At 45.4% G+C, this 17,157-nt stretch overlaps 1 protein-coding gene across 5 annotated transcripts in view; it reads right to left on the bottom strand.

The window, feature by feature from the left end:
* The window catches only part of TTBK2 (tau tubulin kinase 2), a 1,138,589-nt gene that overhangs the window by 731,752 nt on the left and 389,680 nt on the right, over positions 1 to 17,157 (bottom strand). For all 5 annotated transcript variants that reach the window (XM_069638663.1, XM_069638662.1, XM_069638661.1 and 2 more), the window contains exon 7: positions 13,596 to 13,700. In XM_069638663.1, the coding sequence (XP_069494764.1) occupies positions 13,596 to 13,700 (105 nt within the window). The remainder of the gene's footprint in view (positions 1 to 13,595; positions 13,701 to 17,157) is intronic.

A 17,157-nucleotide genomic window follows, 5' to 3' on the forward strand; every position in this document is an offset into this window, starting at 1 on the left:
CATTCTGGACATTACTCTGTACTCAGTTGACCATTTGGCTGAGCTGGGGATGCTGCCAGGGTAAGGAAGAGCAGGTGTAGGCAGGCCCTTATTGTGCAGGGCTTCACTTAAAGGGCCCTCCCTATCCTCCTGTAGGGTCATCAATCTCCTGTACTGTGTCTCTGGCAGGGGTAGGCACCTCACTATGAGGTTTGTCCTTGTGGGACTTATCCTTCTCTTTTTGCTCATCTCTATGATCATAGCTCTTAGAGGACGATTTCTTTGTACAAGAAGTTGTTTGACAACACAGGTCGAGTTTCGGCACTGGGAAGGGCCTTTGCCGCGTCTTGTGACGTTCGGCGGTCGGGAGGGGCTTCTGCCGCGGCTTTTGACGTTCGCACTCGGTAGACGAGGATTTATAGGCGACGTCTTTAGTTTTATGGGGCCTGTCATGAGGCGACCGACTTTTGGAGTGCCCAGAGGACAGAGAATCTGCAGCTCTGCCCCTAGACGCCAAATCTCGGCGTGTGCTTGACACATCGCCGCAGGGTATGTGTTTAGTGTGGGGAGATGGAGTGCTTTTGTCGCCAGGTGTAGTCCCCACAACAGAGCCGCTGGCCTGTGTTCCAGGGTCGGGGGCTAGAACTGGGGAACATGGAAGTTCCCTGTCACCCTCGCCGTCTGAAAGGACGACATCGCTGCCGTCGCTGGAGGCACCCTCCATGTCCATGGTGGCCTCGGCCTGCATGGCATGATTGACCCAACGTTTCGTCCTACGATCTTTAAGGGTCTTGGGTTGAAAGAGCTTGCAAGCCCGACAGTGCCCTTCGTCATGGTCCCGATTAAGACACAGGTTACACACCTTGTGCTCATCGATCCACGGAAATGTTTTATTACAGGACGGGCAAAATTTAAAAGGTGTCCTATCCATGGTTGGGGCAGGCAGCAGGGCAACAAAGGGGTGGAGAACTACATTGTGAAATGACCGCCCCCCCACTCTCCCTACTGTAAGGGCCTAGGCCTGTTGGGCCTTCCAAGGCCAAAAGGAATCCGAAGTTTTTGTCCGACGGTTTGCCTTGTCCTTTGATCGTTGATTTCTTCACTGCGTCAACACGGCGGTCAAAAAAGGACAGGAAGAGTAACTATTTTAAAACTTTGATAAAGTTAATGGCGCTAGCCAAATTTGCACTCCGCGATAAGCGACCGCTCACGATGGCGGAAAAAAACAATCTGAGGGACCCTGACGCATGAAGGTCCATGGGTACAGTGGACGTCACACTAGGGATAGTATTACTGGCACGCCCTGTTGGCATCCCTTTTCGAAATTCGAAAACAACTGTAATACTCTACAGCTTCCACTAGATGTGGGCCTATGCATAGCATGTGATCTAAGCAGATTCCACAAGCCTCACAAATATATATACATAAAAAATAAAATTAAAAAAAGGAAACTTGTACAAAACCCAGCGTGCGTTAGGTATTTAGTGATTCAGTCATACAACTGTCAGACATATATGACAGATATAAAGCTCTTTGGTCATTTGCATCTTCCCAATATGCAAAACAGCCAAAATCTCATTGGTGCCACTTCACATCTTTGGAGTTATTGCTAATCAATACACATCTACACTGTGTTAAGCAAACACATTTTTTTATTCAAATACACAACATGCATTTTTTAAACCATTGCAAAAATTAAGGGTTTCCCTTTAGAAAAGTAAAGGTTAAAAATGATACATAATTTTACAATATTAAACGCATAACTATGCTTAGGTCGAGCACAGAGTTCCCACGTGTGGCATTAAAATGAGGTTCAGAAGCAAACACTAATTTCCCTCCCTGGCCCCGCATCTCAGAGGCTTGTGGCCACCCAAAAGGTGCAAGCATCAAGTGGATCATAGAGAAGTTAAAATGGCGAACAGTAACTCTGAATGCGCTAGAGCATCAAGAAACCTGCGAAAGGAGACCCAAAGACATAGAAGGGTAAGAACAAAAACTGTGTGCCAAAGGTACACACCGTTTCACAGCTGTAAAGAAGGTGTTCCGTAACGATATCCAGTCAGCCATCTTTACAGAAGCCGCTCAGAAGGCAAATGGCATCCCGGTTTTATTTATCATGTGTCTGATGACATTCTGCTGCACGCTCATATTACCAGGAGAACCAACTACAAAGTATGTCACTCTATGCATATGTCGTTTATACGGAATCTTACATTAATTATATTTTAAATACAAGGTACGACTTCTACTCGGAAACAGTACTTCAAACAGCAGGACGTCTATATCTATTATCCACAAATCTCAAAATGTTCCTATGTATTCTACAGTCCAGCACACTCTACAGAGTTGACAAACATTTTAAATTAACTTAAATGCAAGGTAATGTGCCTGAACGCCCAAGCCATTGCAAATTTTACTCTTGGAGTGCTGGGTATCTTGAACAATTGCACAAACAGCAATGATGTAAACAGTATGTACCACTTAATTTGTTGTAAATGGTGCCTGATTTGTGCAGCTATGACAAATGCTGTTGCTTACCCGAACATGAATGTTCAAGGTCGCCCTTAACCATTACTCCACTGTGAGCATGCACAGCCAAAGATTCCAAGAACCTTCTCTGTCTTTACTTCATTGAGGAGTCTATGCCCAGGCAGAGTTTACAAACGTCACTTGTGATTTGGCCATATTTTAATGGCATTGCAGTCCAAGGGATTGGAGGTACATCAGCTGCAGCAGGTAGCTTGCCTTCATTCAGTTTTGCCCCCTGCTAACACCAGAGTTGTAACCATGAGAAGGGGGCCAAGTTCATTTTATTCAGCATTGTTATAAGATGTGCCTGTACCACTTGTATATATTTCATAAGTAAACCTTACCGTTTGACAAGACCGGATGTAGAAATGCAGTTATGTGGAATTAATATTACAGACCAGTCTAGGTGCTTCTCAGAGTGACAGCAGGCAATTTGTGAGAGAAACCAGATATTGCCAGTGAAACCAAAATTCCTCATTCCAGCCTTCGCTCACTTGTGTCCACTTGACAGACAGCTTATGCTTACGCTAAAAGTTTGTTTTCGGACCTAACCGAAAGTAGACAATCCATAACAATTATCTTTGGTGCACTCAACTGTAGAACACACTGCCTTCTCCTGATTTGGGAAGCATAGATCTGAAAACACTAACATAACAGAAGATGACAGGCTTGAATTAATAGAGAGGACGCAATAACTTTCTAATCCCTGCAATCTTAAAAACGTCCAAAATAGGGGATAAGGGGCATAGTTTGCACAACTCCGACAGAGTTTGTTGAAGGGATGGAATCTAGTGAAGGTGCAGAGTCGGAGTGGTGGAGTAAATTTGGGGCAGGGCGCGGCGCTTTCACTTATTTAGGCCTAGGGCAGCAGAAAGCCTAAATACACCACTGTGGCTATGGTGCTGCTTTGCCCATTACACATGCAAGGTGAGTTCTTATAATAAAACAAAATAATGTCAGTTTCGATGTGCAATGGTGGAAACAGTGAAACCTATCTATGACCAGATATGCTTTGGGATCGAGGCTCAGACTCCGTATACATGCTGGGTTATTGCAGCAACGGTATGCATGAACAATCTTAAATAATGGACTTCACTGCAGCGTTATTTAGACTGAGCAACCTAGACAGTCATACAGTCTGTTGAACCATCATGAAGAGTTTGCAGGACTGTTCCTTGGGGTGCTAAATCCTGTGGATGCTACTTTCTATTGACGCTCAAAGATGTGCTTTTAAAGCCCTGTTAACAGATCCTCCGGTATTCAGAAGACTTACTGGATCTTAACAGTGGGAAACGCACTCTTCAGCCTCTACAGTCACAAGAGTGAGCTCCACCGCAGTACTGAGGTTGTTCTGTGCGACAAAAAGCTGTCCTAGAACTTCCAAGTCAGATCACGCCAATGAGCTTTTATGGATGTTTCACCGTAAGAACCATGCATACCTGCAGACCAACACGTTTATCAGATTTCAGCCAAATGAAAGTCAAATGGTCACATAATTCTAAGAATGTACACGTTTCTAAAACATAAAAGTGGAACGATGCAGCATTGACATGAAATGTAATGTGTGTGTGCATCACACGTAAAAAAGAAAGCAGTATTTCAAGGCAGTTTCTAGATGTTAACTGATGAGACATGCAGAGGAAAGGCTGGCAACAAACAAACATCCCAAAAGGCTTTAAAGTGGCATCAGGGAATCCATGTTTACTGGAAACCGCTTTCAGTTCTCGTTACCTTACATCTATATGAAAACCCCTGCTTGAGATGGTGCTAACCAAATGCATGTTTAAGCTCTCATTCTCTAGGGAAGTAATTAGCCATGGGTTTGCTGGGAACTCTGGGGAGTAACTTTCTCGGAGGTGTTCCGGTCAGGAAGCAGAATGCCGTGCAACCTCCAATAAATATCTCACGAGATCGGTGTTTTCAAAGCATTAACAACATCATGTTTTAACATCGTTCGCAGTCGCTTGGCAACAAGAGGTAGCTCTGAAGGAAACATTATGGATTATGTTCCTAGAAAACCTACTTATTAGAATTGTGTCTGGGACAAGCTATAAACACTGAACACATACTTCCAGTATTCTGCCTTATGTAGTATTCATCTTAATTGGGCAGATGTAGCTACTAAGTCGTTTGAATTGGATGATGAAATACAATCTTACATTTAGATTTGATTTGCACATCATGCGATATTGTAGGAACACCAGGCAAATGTGAAATGTAGCAGGAGCAGGTGAATGGCTGCCTGCTAGCTTGGCTCTACATCAGTGATGGTTCGAGCTCGAGTGCATGTGTGCAGTGTAGGAGTCCTGGTTCTCCCACTAGACGTGTCAAGCTGTGCAGGACAGGTAAAAGGCCTCTTTGCCATCTGCTACCACCACAGTAGGAGCCTGCAGGCACGTGGAAGTCTGTGCTTGGCAGATGGTGGGGCTCCCGACCGTGGATTTCACGTCTGCTACAGAAAAGGTTTTGGATCAAAACCTAGGTGGAAAAGTGAGAGAAGGCCAACAAGAACTTTACTGGGAGCATGTACTGAATTTGTACTACTGCAGCTTACTAGCGAGTGGGACCAGGTTGCAACAGGCCAGGGTATGTGGAGATTTGTGCCGTAAAATGGCGGCAGCCTGAGAGCATTGGAAGAAATGGGTAAAGCATTAAACAGGAATAATATGCCATTAGAGTCACCATAAAGGACTATAGGACAAGTAATAGGGGTAACTTCAAACACGCACACATACACCTACCACACCTTCGTATATGCTCTGGTTTCCATGGAAGTTCTCCAAGTAGTCAGTTTCCTGACCTTTTTCAACTCCTTTTATGGCCTGCTGTTGTTTAGGAGTCACGAGTGAAAGATCCAGTTGGTAGACATTTAGTGAAGCGTCTCCTCCAGGGTGAAGTCACTGAGAATTGAAAGAGTTCATCTAGGAGGAGGTTTGTTCTGGACTAAGATCATTCCAAGATGTCACAACTTCAAGGACAGTGAACATATTACAAAGACCAGACGCTCAGATTTCTTTGAAAACAAAAGTCAAAACTTTATGAACGTTCACGACCCGTCTTCTTTGAGTTTGGCTGTGAGAAATGAACGATAGCCTATTAACATGATTGCAGGGAAAAAGAATCAAAATATAGAGGGGCATTCTCCATTTGCCTTACTTTTTGTAGATCGAGATTATTTTTTATATATGGAAAGGAAGCATATTCTTCGTCTATCCTTGGAGATTTGTCAAGTGACCGACTAGGATTGGAGAAAGGGAAGGCAATCTAAAAAAGGTGACAAAGTGGGAGGATCTGCACAGCTGGTCCAGACCCCTGTTAAAGGGCAACGCTGAGACAGAGTGATGATGCCAGTCTAGAAACACATTGCCTTCAAGAGGAAGACAAGATACTTACATTAACTTTTTTCATGTTCCTCTAAGGGACTTCCGACTTTGTTGATCTGAGGTGTTTTGCAGAGTTCGTATTATACCTTGATGGTTTATTACTCAACATTATAGAGGTCTGTTTTTTATAATAAATGCATTTCAGTAATGCCTTTTAACCTGGGGGCACCTACATTTATACTTCACACACTTCATTCATTACAATCCCCTGCATCACATATTGGGTGCAAAGGCCCTTTCAGATCCCACACCACATCAATTCCTTGACAATTACACTGGCTGCCTATTCAAGCCACAGTTACATTTATAGTAGCCAACCGGATTCATAAATGTATCCACTGCCCCTTCCTTATATGGCTAACAGACTAACTTTATATCAGAAGTCAATATAGCATGTAATTTGACACGCAATCTGACCCCTTAGAGATTCAATCTTCACTTTCTTCGTGGTACGAGTTTGTCATTTCAGGGTACAACCATAATGAGTGGCCTTTCAGTCTTTACGACTAGAACCAGATATCTTGCACTTTAACAAAAACATTGAAAACCATTTTGTACCATCAATTTCTAGTTCTCCGAGTAAATCTCACCCTGCATTGCCTGATTTGGCGATAAAGGTTAACACATAGCTGGTGGGCGTGGCTTGCAGCCATGGTATAAACTGACTCCTGGGATAGCTCCCGCCTGATATTTTTTACCAAGCTTTACAGCGACATTGCTTTGAATAGTATGGGAGAGTGCTGTGGAACTTTCGGAACAGCTGCCTGCAGGGATGGCCTGAGCGATGCTCTGTAAGCTTCAAGGTCCTCCAGAGAGTACCGAATCAAGAAGACACCCATGCGTGCAGTGTGCCAGAGCAACGTGCAGAAGAAGCGTTCCACCGACACGGATACCGGTGAGGTGCCATAAAGCAGCAACAGCATGGGACAGATCGTAGAGCTGCTGCCCCCCCCGGAACAACCAAAGGTGGGAGCACTGTGCAGATATCCCTAGCACTATTAGCCCCCGGAGCCCTGAAAGACTCGTAACAGCCTCCTGCCCGTATCGCTTGCGGAGACGCAGTGAGGGAGAAGGCAGCCGTAGGGGACCCGGAGAGAAACATTCTGACCTCCTGCACGCATTGAAAAATCGAGTCGAGGCGTGCAGAGGGAAGAGACAGCATTGTGGGTAATTAGTTTCCCACAGACTGGGATGCAAAGTGCAGGGGCCCGCGGCAGCGCACCTGGGGCACACTCTGAACTCCCTTAGGAAAGAGGCCCCGATTCCAGCGTCCCCCCCTGCAAGTTATTGGACCAGAGGCAGCTGCCGGGCATACATTGTTCAAAAGTTACTGGCACCACGCAGACTTGTCTGGCAACTGAGCAGAGCCTTACTATGCCTCAGCGAGCTAATATAGGGCACACTCTGGCGGTACATAGGAACCTAAACAACATGGATCGTTGCATACAGCGTGCCATTTTTAATAACTAGGCAGGATACGGGGGCTCCTGGTAGGCTAGAACAGTGCTAACAGCAGACTGAATGCCTTCCAAGACCAATAAGCCAAGGCACAGCCAAACAACATTTGACAATTACGCTAAAAACATGCAGCGCACAGCAGTAAAGGGCATAGCATCGAACCAGGACAAAAAGGGAGATGTCATAGGAATGCACAACCAGGTCCTGTAGGCCATTGCTGACCTGAAGGCCTCCCTGGGTACACAAATGGAGGAAGTTAAGGTGGACGTTGGACTTTTACGCCAGGACAGGAGGAAACTAGCTGAGAGGACCACGAGGTTAGAACAAACTATAGAAAATGCTACGCAGAACCAGCAGACACATGCTGAAGTCCATGTCCTGCAACAGAAGGACAAGCTGCTTGAAAATAGGGCAGAAGATGAGGAAGGTAGCGCACACCGGAAAAATGTCCGCTTTGTTGGCCTGCCGGAGGGTGAAGAAGAACAAGTTACTTACCCCTTGTAACATTCTTTCGACTGGATGTTTCTCCCATGTATTCCTCATCTTTTACATATGTTGTCCAGCTTCAGCTGCTTCGGAAAAAGATATTCAGCAGAGGGCCCTGTGCGTCGAGTCGATGTCCCTCTAAGGCTTCCGTCAACGATGATGTAATCTAAGGCATATATAGCAAGCACAGCACCAAATGGCCTCAGTTCTGTTTTCCCCCTTTAGCAGCAGAGATACCCGCAAAACATGGGATTGACCGTACTCTGCCTTAATGGCACGGAAGCTGTAATAGCACAGGATATTCTACTGAGGGGTAGGATGGGAGGGCGATGAGGAATACGTGGGAGGAACATCCAGTCGAAAGAACGTTACCAGGGGTAAGTAACTTGTTCTTCGAATGGATTGTGTCCTCCCACGTATTCCTAATCTTTGACAGACTCCCACACCAGAATTTGGTTTGGAGGAAGGAGTATAATTTGAATTAATAGATTTTCATGGACGGAGTGCAGGACGGCCTTGCCAAAAGTACCATCTTGACAGAGGGAAGATTCCAGGCAATAATGCTTTGTGAATGTGTGGATGAATAACCACATTGCCGCTTCACAAATGTTTTTAATTGGTACACACCTTTGCAGGGCTGTAGAGGTAGCCATGCCCCTGGTGGAATGGGCCCTTAAACCTTCAGGAGGGTCTTTCCCTGCCAGCCTGTAACATTTGGATATTGGCAGAATTATCCATCTGGATAAGGTCCATTTAGTAACAGCCTGACCCAGCTTATGTCCTGTATATCGAATGAAAGGTTTTTCATCAATACAGATGTTCTAGATATATAAAAGTTTTACACTATCTGAGGATATAACCCGTGTAGTCTTTCCTCCTCCTTGCCAGGATGGGAGGGTCGGGGGGGGGGGGATTGAAAGAAGGTAGTACAATTTTCTGACCTATATGAAAATCTGAAATGATTTTGGGCAAAAATGAAAGCAAAACCTCCATTATCTCATCCGGGAGGTTCCAATCCTTATATTTCAGCCTTTCATAAACAAAGTGTGAAGGTTGAGTGTGTGGACCTCTAGATGGAGAACCCGACCCTCCTCAAGATAGAAGGTCCACTCACTTTGTGAAAGACGCATCAGAGAAAAAAATGGACATGTCTAGAAGGTCCGGGTAACAGGTTGTCCTGGCCCAATCCGGGGCAATTAGGATCATGTGCTTCCCGAACCTTCTCAACCTCCAGATCGCATGAGGAATGACAGGGACTGGAGGAAATGCGTATAGGCGTGGAAACTCCCAGTCTACTATGAACGTGTCTCCTAGAGCTCCTCTTGGGGGGAGAGGGGGGGGGGAAGGCCCCTGGAACAATATCATACGCACTTCTGGTTGCCCTCGGTCGCAAACAGATCTACTTGAGAGGTTCACCAAAGGGTGAAGATCTCTTGAAGGACTTCCTGAGCTAGTTCCCACTCGTGGCAGACTGTGCTCTGCCCGCTCAGAGCATCCGCAGCCGCATTCTCCTCTCCGGCTAGGTGAACTACTGATAGAGATTCCTTTTTGAATTGCCCAATACCAGAGCTGCATTGCCTCTGCACAGTGCTAGTGAGCTACACCCGAGCTCTTGTTGAGGTAGTACATGGCCACTGGGTTGTCCGTCATTATCAGAACATTCTTTCCCCGTACAGAGGGCAGAAAGGCCTTCAGCGCTAGTCTGATTGCCCTCAGCTCCAATAGATTGTTATGTAGTTTGGACATGGATAGAGACCAACGACTGATGATTGTCAGTTTGTTGGTGTGGGTTCCCCACCCCTTGAGGGAGGCATTCGTCACTACTGTTTTCTCCGGCCATGGTTGCCAAAAAGATTCTCTCTTCAGAATATTGTCTTTGCAGGCCCACCACAGAAGATCCTATGAGACCCTGGTTGGAATCTGAAGTAGGTCCGACATTGTTCCTGATAAATGGGACCATTGACTTCTTAGAGCCCACCGAAGGGATCTCATTCTCAGGCGGTCCTCTGGCACCAGAAAAATGCAGGATGCCATGAGGCCGAGACCTAAAAAAAAGAAAACCAAATCAAAGGCCGGTTGACTGGGCATTCTGAAACTTGGTAACCATCTGAAGAATGTCTTGAGCGCTCACCTCGGGTGGCAAGCTCTTTCCCAAGGATGTATCTAGTACAGCTCCAATGTACTGTAGCTTTTTAGAAGGTGTCATATGGGACTTCTTTTAATTGAGGGAGATGCCCATTCTGTGAAGAGAGTGGCAGGTGATGTTGAGATGATCCCGGCCTTGTTCGGAAGAACACGCCCTGATCAGCCAATTGTCCAGTTAGGGGTAGACATGAATTCCCCTGTCCTGAGACTTGCTGCCACCAGTGCCATCAGTTTGGTGGTAACCCTCAGGCGGAGGTTAACCCAAATGGCAGAACTCGAAATTGATAATGAGAACTGCGAACCTCAGGTATTTTCTGTGCTTGAGATGGATTGGCACATGAAAATAAGCACCCTGAAGGTCCAATGACACTAACCCTGGAGTTGAAGGCCCTGAAGGATCTGAGAAAATGTGACCATCTTGAACTTGTCCTTCCTGAGGAACTTGTTTAAGTATCTTAAGTCCAAGATGGGTCTCAGTCCCCTATCTTTCTTTGTTATTGGAAAATAAGGGGAGCGCAATCCTTTGTTACTCTCCGCTACAGGCACTGGTTCTATAGCACCTTTCTCTAGCAGGGTTAACATGTCCTGCACAAGGAGCAGATCCGGAATCCTCAAAGAGTGGTTCCCCGGTGGATTGTTCCGAGGTCTCCTTATGAAAGTAAGGCAGTAACCGTGGGCAATGCTTTCTAGAGCCCAAGCATCCAAAGTAATGTCTCAACATTCTTTCCAGATGCTGAAGCAGTCTGCCCCCAACTGGTGAACTGTGACTCAAGACCTCAGAGTGGTTTTGAGGCGGCTGATGCAGTGGCCGATGGTAAGGAGGCTGCTGCTTGAGCTGGCTTTGCACCTCAATCTTGTCCACCACAAGGACATTTTTTCTGGCCCCTTTGACTGGCCATTCCTCTTGCCCTTCCAACTGAGGAGTAGTAGCGAAAAGATCTACTCCTCCAAGGTAGCAAACTAGCACAAAAAGGCTGAGGTTGCCTAATAGCAGCGCCTAAAGATTTGTGCTGGTAGCCATGGCTACCAGCAGAATCCAAACCGGACTGAAGAGACTCGCACAAAGCCTCCTTGCCGTCTCTAACAATGTCTAAGAAGCCAGCTCTTTCATCCCCTTCGGGAATGTGCTCTGCCGCCATGGAAATGCAGTCCCATAGAGTTAACGTAAACTTTGCCAGGGCACAAGTGGAGATGACAGATTTTAGTGCCATGCTCCCTGCAGAGAATACCTTCCTTGCCGCCCATCCATCTACGCGTTTGTTGTCCCTATCAGGAGAGATGGTAAGGTATGCCGCTTGTTTTGATGTTGCAGTATCAACCAGATACTATCATACCAGCCCCCCTCTGTTCAGACCCCTTTCTTCAGACCCCGCATCAGAGTTTCCATGGGCAAGCATGCCACATTATTAATGACTAAAAAAGGAATCAGAACGGAAGACCCCGCTCGCACCAAGGATTAGACATGGATAGGATTGAGGAGCCAGTGCCCTAAAGTGGGGTAACACACACAGGGTTACTAGTAGCCTGAATAGAGTGGTAATAACTCTACAGAGAGCCTAATGTGGCTTAACATAAGCAGAGTTGCCTTTACTTAGTCCGAATAGAGTGGTAATGAGCCCATTGGCTAACTGGCTGGACGTTATAGCATAAAATGAAAAAATGTTCAGCTTCAAACATACAACACGTTCTGAAGCTTCCTGTTTTCCATTACAGGAAATAATTTTGGGGAGAGACAGACCCCCTCACAGGAAGAATCAGTAAAGACAGATCCCTGCCAAGAATACTTGCAGCTGAGTTTCAGACATACCCAGTACGGAGCAGGCACGACCATAAGTCCTGGAACAAGAGGTAAGATGAGCCTCATTGCCCAGCAAGATGAATGACCAAGCATCTGTCCAGTAGGATTTAGAAGTACTCGGAGACTGATGATAGTCCTCTTTGTCTCTTTGTTTTTTATCCTGTAGGATTCAGGGATTGACCCAACTAATCTGGTCAGAGACCTGAAGATATCCTCAACAAGCTTCATAGTATTGAAGAGTACCAAAACAATATTAAAGAAACTAATATTCGTCCTCAAGAAAGCGGCTACTTGTGAATCCCGGTGAAACCGGTTGACTGTTATGGTAGTATCTGGTTGATAACCCAGACTCCGATACCCTTACACATTAAGTAAAGGGCTTGTACAAAGAAATGTATTCAGTTATCAAAACTCTATTTTTCTCTCCACGGTCTTAGCACGGTGCAGAGTGAATGAGTCTTTTAATAGAGTTGCATGTGACTAAATATCATAGAACTCATTTAAACAACTTTGTTTTTGTTTTTACCATTGATAAGACACACGCTTTGGAGGCGAAAATATTAAATACAGACATTGACCCCCAAACAGTGTGCACTTACTTGTAGATCGCAGGAAAGTGGCTTAGAGAGGATAGGGTCAGGATCTCGACATCCCCTTGCAGTCGGCACATCAGCACCAAGCAAGCTTGGGCACTAAATTGTCTACACATAGGGCTAATCAGTTTTTATACTAGGGACTTAGTGTTAGGAATAACTTTGTAAACAAAATAGCCTTCTGTCACATATGTGTTTAAACATTGGGAGGCGAACCTGGGTCACAATGTAGAGGACCATACCTGGATGGACATCTGGTCCAGGATGCGCACGGCCTCCCCGTGTTACTAAATCGGGAATGTGCCCACAAACTACTGATGCGCTGGTACTTCCCTCCTCTCCGCCTTCACCACTTTCAGCAGGCGTTGGACCCATTATACTGGCGCCGTTGCGGCCAGGCAGGAACCTATTTCCATATAATGTGGACTTGCCCCAAGATAAAAGTTCTGGTCTCAATGCCTCGCTACAATAAAGTACATCACCCAAACGGTAATACCATTGGCCCCTGAAGAGGTCCTACTGGGGATCCCGATCCCAGACGTCTACCCAATAACAGGTCGGAGGGCAGCACTGATAACTCAACTCCTGCTAGCGGCCAAAATCACAATAGAATGCACCTGGAAAACTGAGGAGGGCCCCTGACGACCCTGTGGTGGACCAAAATCTGGGACATTCTCATAGCTGAAAAGGTCACTGTGGCCAAAGCGGGCTTACTCCACCGCTGTATGAACATCTGGCCACCGCTGCTAGACTATGACCAGAACTATCCGGCCCTGACCCACAAGCCACGCCTGATCGCGAGAGCCCTTCACTCATCCGGCAAAGGCGCAGAGTCTGGCTCGTCTCAACAGGACTGAAAGACAAGACCCAGCCGGGGACACGTACAAAGAGGTGGGACCAGAGGAGGGTTATCCTGCGGTGCATTTTTAAGGGGTTCTAATCCAAGGTTAAGATATGTTAATGTATATGTTCTCCGATGTGCTGAGTTATAAATAAACAAAAAAAAATAAAATAAATAAAATGAGCGAGTGTCATCACATTTTAACCGAGTTCCCATATTTGAACATTTGATATGCCTTATCAGTTGTAAATATCCAAGGAAAATAAATCCACAAAGCCACTTTTTCTATTGCATGATAATATTTGATGCAAACCATAACAATTATGTTTGAAGCAAAAGCATTTTTATTTTTACTACTGCAACATTGAGAACCAATGTCTTACCGGTCTGACATCTCCACATGAGTTGGTAAACTGTCGAGCCAGGCCGAAATCAAGCATGTAGCACTTTCGACATGTGCTGGGGAAACGGCCCATTGCAAAGTTGGACTAGAAAAAGAAAAAAGTTGCATGTAGGCCTCAATTACAACTATGCTTACATTTTTTCTTATTTACTTTTACAGCTTTCCAAATGCGGCAATCACTTTGGTAGAAGTCCCTGTTCCGAAATGCAAACAAGTTTAATGTGACAAAATTATGTTGACATTTTAAAACATTGCTACATTTACTACTATGTTATTTGCAGAAAGTTATCATGCAGTAGTGTCAAAACCAACGTTTTCACAATTATAAAGCATGCTTTACAAACTTAATTTAGAACATGAAGTTACAGTATCCCCGGGCCGAATATAGTATTTGGTGGCTACCTAGACCTGGGAACTGTGGTAGGCCAGAAGGAGGCAGACCAGGTTCTGTTATTTTTTTTAAATATATATTTATTAAAACGAACAAAGAAAAGTCCTTACTATCCCTAACTGTATGGGTTGCCCTACCTAACAAAACTAATGTGCTCGGCATCAAAAGCAAAGTCCAAAAGTAATCAGTCTGTCCTCCGTTCCAAAGCTAATCTTTTCTGTCCCTACCACTAAGAAGTCCAAGAAAATGACCCTCTTCTGCTAAATAGGCCTCCCCAGCCTCAATAGACTATCTTCAAATAGTTCATGGCTATTTCTTGTACTAACTAGTTTAGTTCACGAAGGGGGCTGTTCCACCCTTCTGGTGCCCTGGTGCTTCTGTTTAACAAACTTCCTGTTGAGGCCAATTCAGAGCTTAGCTTCTGTTGATTAACAGTCTCTTGAGGGTTTGCCCCTCCTCTGTAGCTCAGTTCATATACTGGGATAAGTCGGAGTAATCCCAGAGTGTTCCTCACTCTTTGGTATATTTGACCCTCTATTAGGAGCAGTACGAGTAACTGGAGTATACTCTTCAATATTCCATATCCTTTACCATGGACTGGGGCAAGTATGCGTAGTCCTGGTATATTCGTCACTCTTTTGTAATCATGACAATGTACTGGGACGAGCATGGGGATTCCATATGTACTCTTTACTTTTACTGTGTTCACTTCCGGGTCTTGTGACGTTTTCTGTAAGGGTAGGTATCCCCGGGTCGGTGTACTGGGTTGGGACGACACGGAGCATGAACGTCTTTGTCGTTCACTCGATTTATCCTTGCTTCTGCTTCTTCCGAGTTGCGGCTGCGCTTAGTCCAAGCTGACGTGTTATCGGCGCAGTTCAAGGACTGCACCGTCCACCTTTGGGTCACACCACTGCTGCGCCTTCCTTCCTTTTCTTGGGCCCGACGTCCCCTGCACAGTTCGGTGCCTTCGTCTGTCCATGCCTCCAGCCTCTTCCACTCTCCTTCAGCTTCTCCACCTAGGCCATTTTGAAAAGGACAGGTTTTAGCGCACTCATTCTAGCCCTTCACTTTTTATATTGTTATTCGGCTGTGGCGTCACCAGAAGTTCGTTCGCTCGTGTTTTCTCTCTCTCTCTCTCTCTCTCTCTCTCTCTCTCTCTCTCATTCTCTCTCTCTCTCACATTCCCTCTCAATCGTTCTCTCTCTCTCTCAATCGTTCTCCCTCTCTCTCTCTCTCTCTCTCTCTCAATCGTTCTCCCTCTCTCTCTCTCGTTCTCCCTCTCTCATGTTCTCTCGTTTTCCCTCTCTCTCTCGTTTTCCCTCTCTCTCTCGTTTTCCCCTTCTCTCTCGTTTCTCTCTCTCTCGTTTCTCTCTCTCTCTCGTTTCTCTCTCGCTCTCTCATTTCTCTCTCATTTCTCTCTCATTTCTCTCTCATTTCTCTCTCCCTCTTCATCACAATGTTTTCCACATGTCGAACTATGGAGGTTGTGTTACAATAACAGAGTGGCTTGTTTTGTTGGAGTCAGATAAAGCTGTGATGTTAAAGTGGGGTCAGGAAAAAGGGTTGCAGGAAGTTCCTTCACAGAAAGGGAGTTTGAATCCCCAGAAGGGGAGTCTCTGCATGTGAGGACCCGCTTGCCACCACCCCTCGGGAGCATGTTGGGTAGCGAGCTCATCTCCCTAGCCTCACCAGGAAGTGCTCCCCCCTTGGGAGAAGTGACAAGATCCCATTATTCGTCACAGAAACCTCCCGCAAAGGAGGGTTGCTCAGTCAATGCTAGCACGCCAGAGCCTTGTACGCATCCTTAGCAGCCTGAAGGTGCATGTATATAGAAGCATGAATCACTTAAGTAGAGAAAGTGGGAAATGGCCGTGGAAGACTAAAAAAAATAAGCCCGTCACTGAGGACAAAAGTGCATGGTCTCTGGGGATTGAGACACTCCATCCTTTAATGTCATTAAAACGGAACTCTCAATGGTGCAAATTCAAAGATAACAGTTGTATGACAGAACAGGAGTGAGTTCTAGGGTCAACTCATTGCAAACAGAACGCGTATGCTGTTTGTGATAAATCTCATTCTATTCTTGATCTCTTTTTCAGGCTTAATCTACAATTCCCCTGCCTCACTAAATACCTGGATTACTACAGTTGGTACTTCTACTCCTGCATTTATTTCCTGCCCCTCCATCGTTTCTCCCACACTCCCCGTCTTGGCAGCAAAGGCAGTGGACAGGTTATACTCAGACTCATCTTGGATTCCTTCTCCAGCTAATTTTTACCAAGTTTCCATCTTTTGCATAGCACTTTTTTTGTCTTCTCTTGTGGTTTTCTTACAGTGTATAGGCCACATAGTCCTTTTCCTATTTACATGATTATTTGGACTCTCGTCTTTCCTCTCCCATCCCTCTATCTTCTGTTTTTTTTGCTTAGCAACTTTAATCTTCATCTGAGTACTACTCTTCTTAACTCCCATCACCTTAATCAAATCCCTTCTCCTTTTCCCCAGGTCTCAAATTAATTTTGTGATCTTATCTTCACCTCAAATACCTCCGTCTGTGCACAACATATTTATTCCTCTGATCACTTTCTCCTTCACCATCTCCCCCCCCCTATTCTTTCTGCATACCTTTTTCTCATTGCGATTTATGCGGTTTTCAACTTTTAGTTGCATTCCTGCCTTTCATCCTCTCTTCCTTCTCAGCCTTTGTTCTTCTCTTGGGACCAAGCCAACTTCGACGCTGCATACTAGTCTTCTCTCGATTCACTCCATCCTGCCTACCCCTTTTCTCCTGCTTGTAAACCCCTACAAACTTGGAACGTTTTTCTCCTCTCTTGCAGTGTTTCTCTTATCCTTATATTTTCCATCTTGTCAACTTTTTCTCCATTGCCTCTATTTCTCTGGGGCTGTTCTTCAGTGGTTTCAATCTTACATCTTCAATCGTACTTAGTCTCCTCAGCAGATTCCACCTCTTCTCAAGCGTCCTTTGTGTTGGTGACTCGAGTTCTGTACTTGACCCTTTGCTTTTCACACTTTACACCAACCTGCTTTCAACGTGTATTCATTCCACCTTTCTGGTTACATTGATGCAGACAATTCGCAAATCTTTCTCTCTCATACTTACCAGACACCCAATTTGAATATTTCTTGA

Source organism: Ambystoma mexicanum, chromosome 14 (genome assembly GCF_040938575.1).
Source record: "Ambystoma mexicanum isolate Mex_15411 chromosome 14, UKY_AmexF1_1, whole genome shotgun sequence".
Taxonomy (NCBI): domain Eukaryota; kingdom Metazoa; phylum Chordata; class Amphibia; order Caudata; family Ambystomatidae; genus Ambystoma; species Ambystoma mexicanum.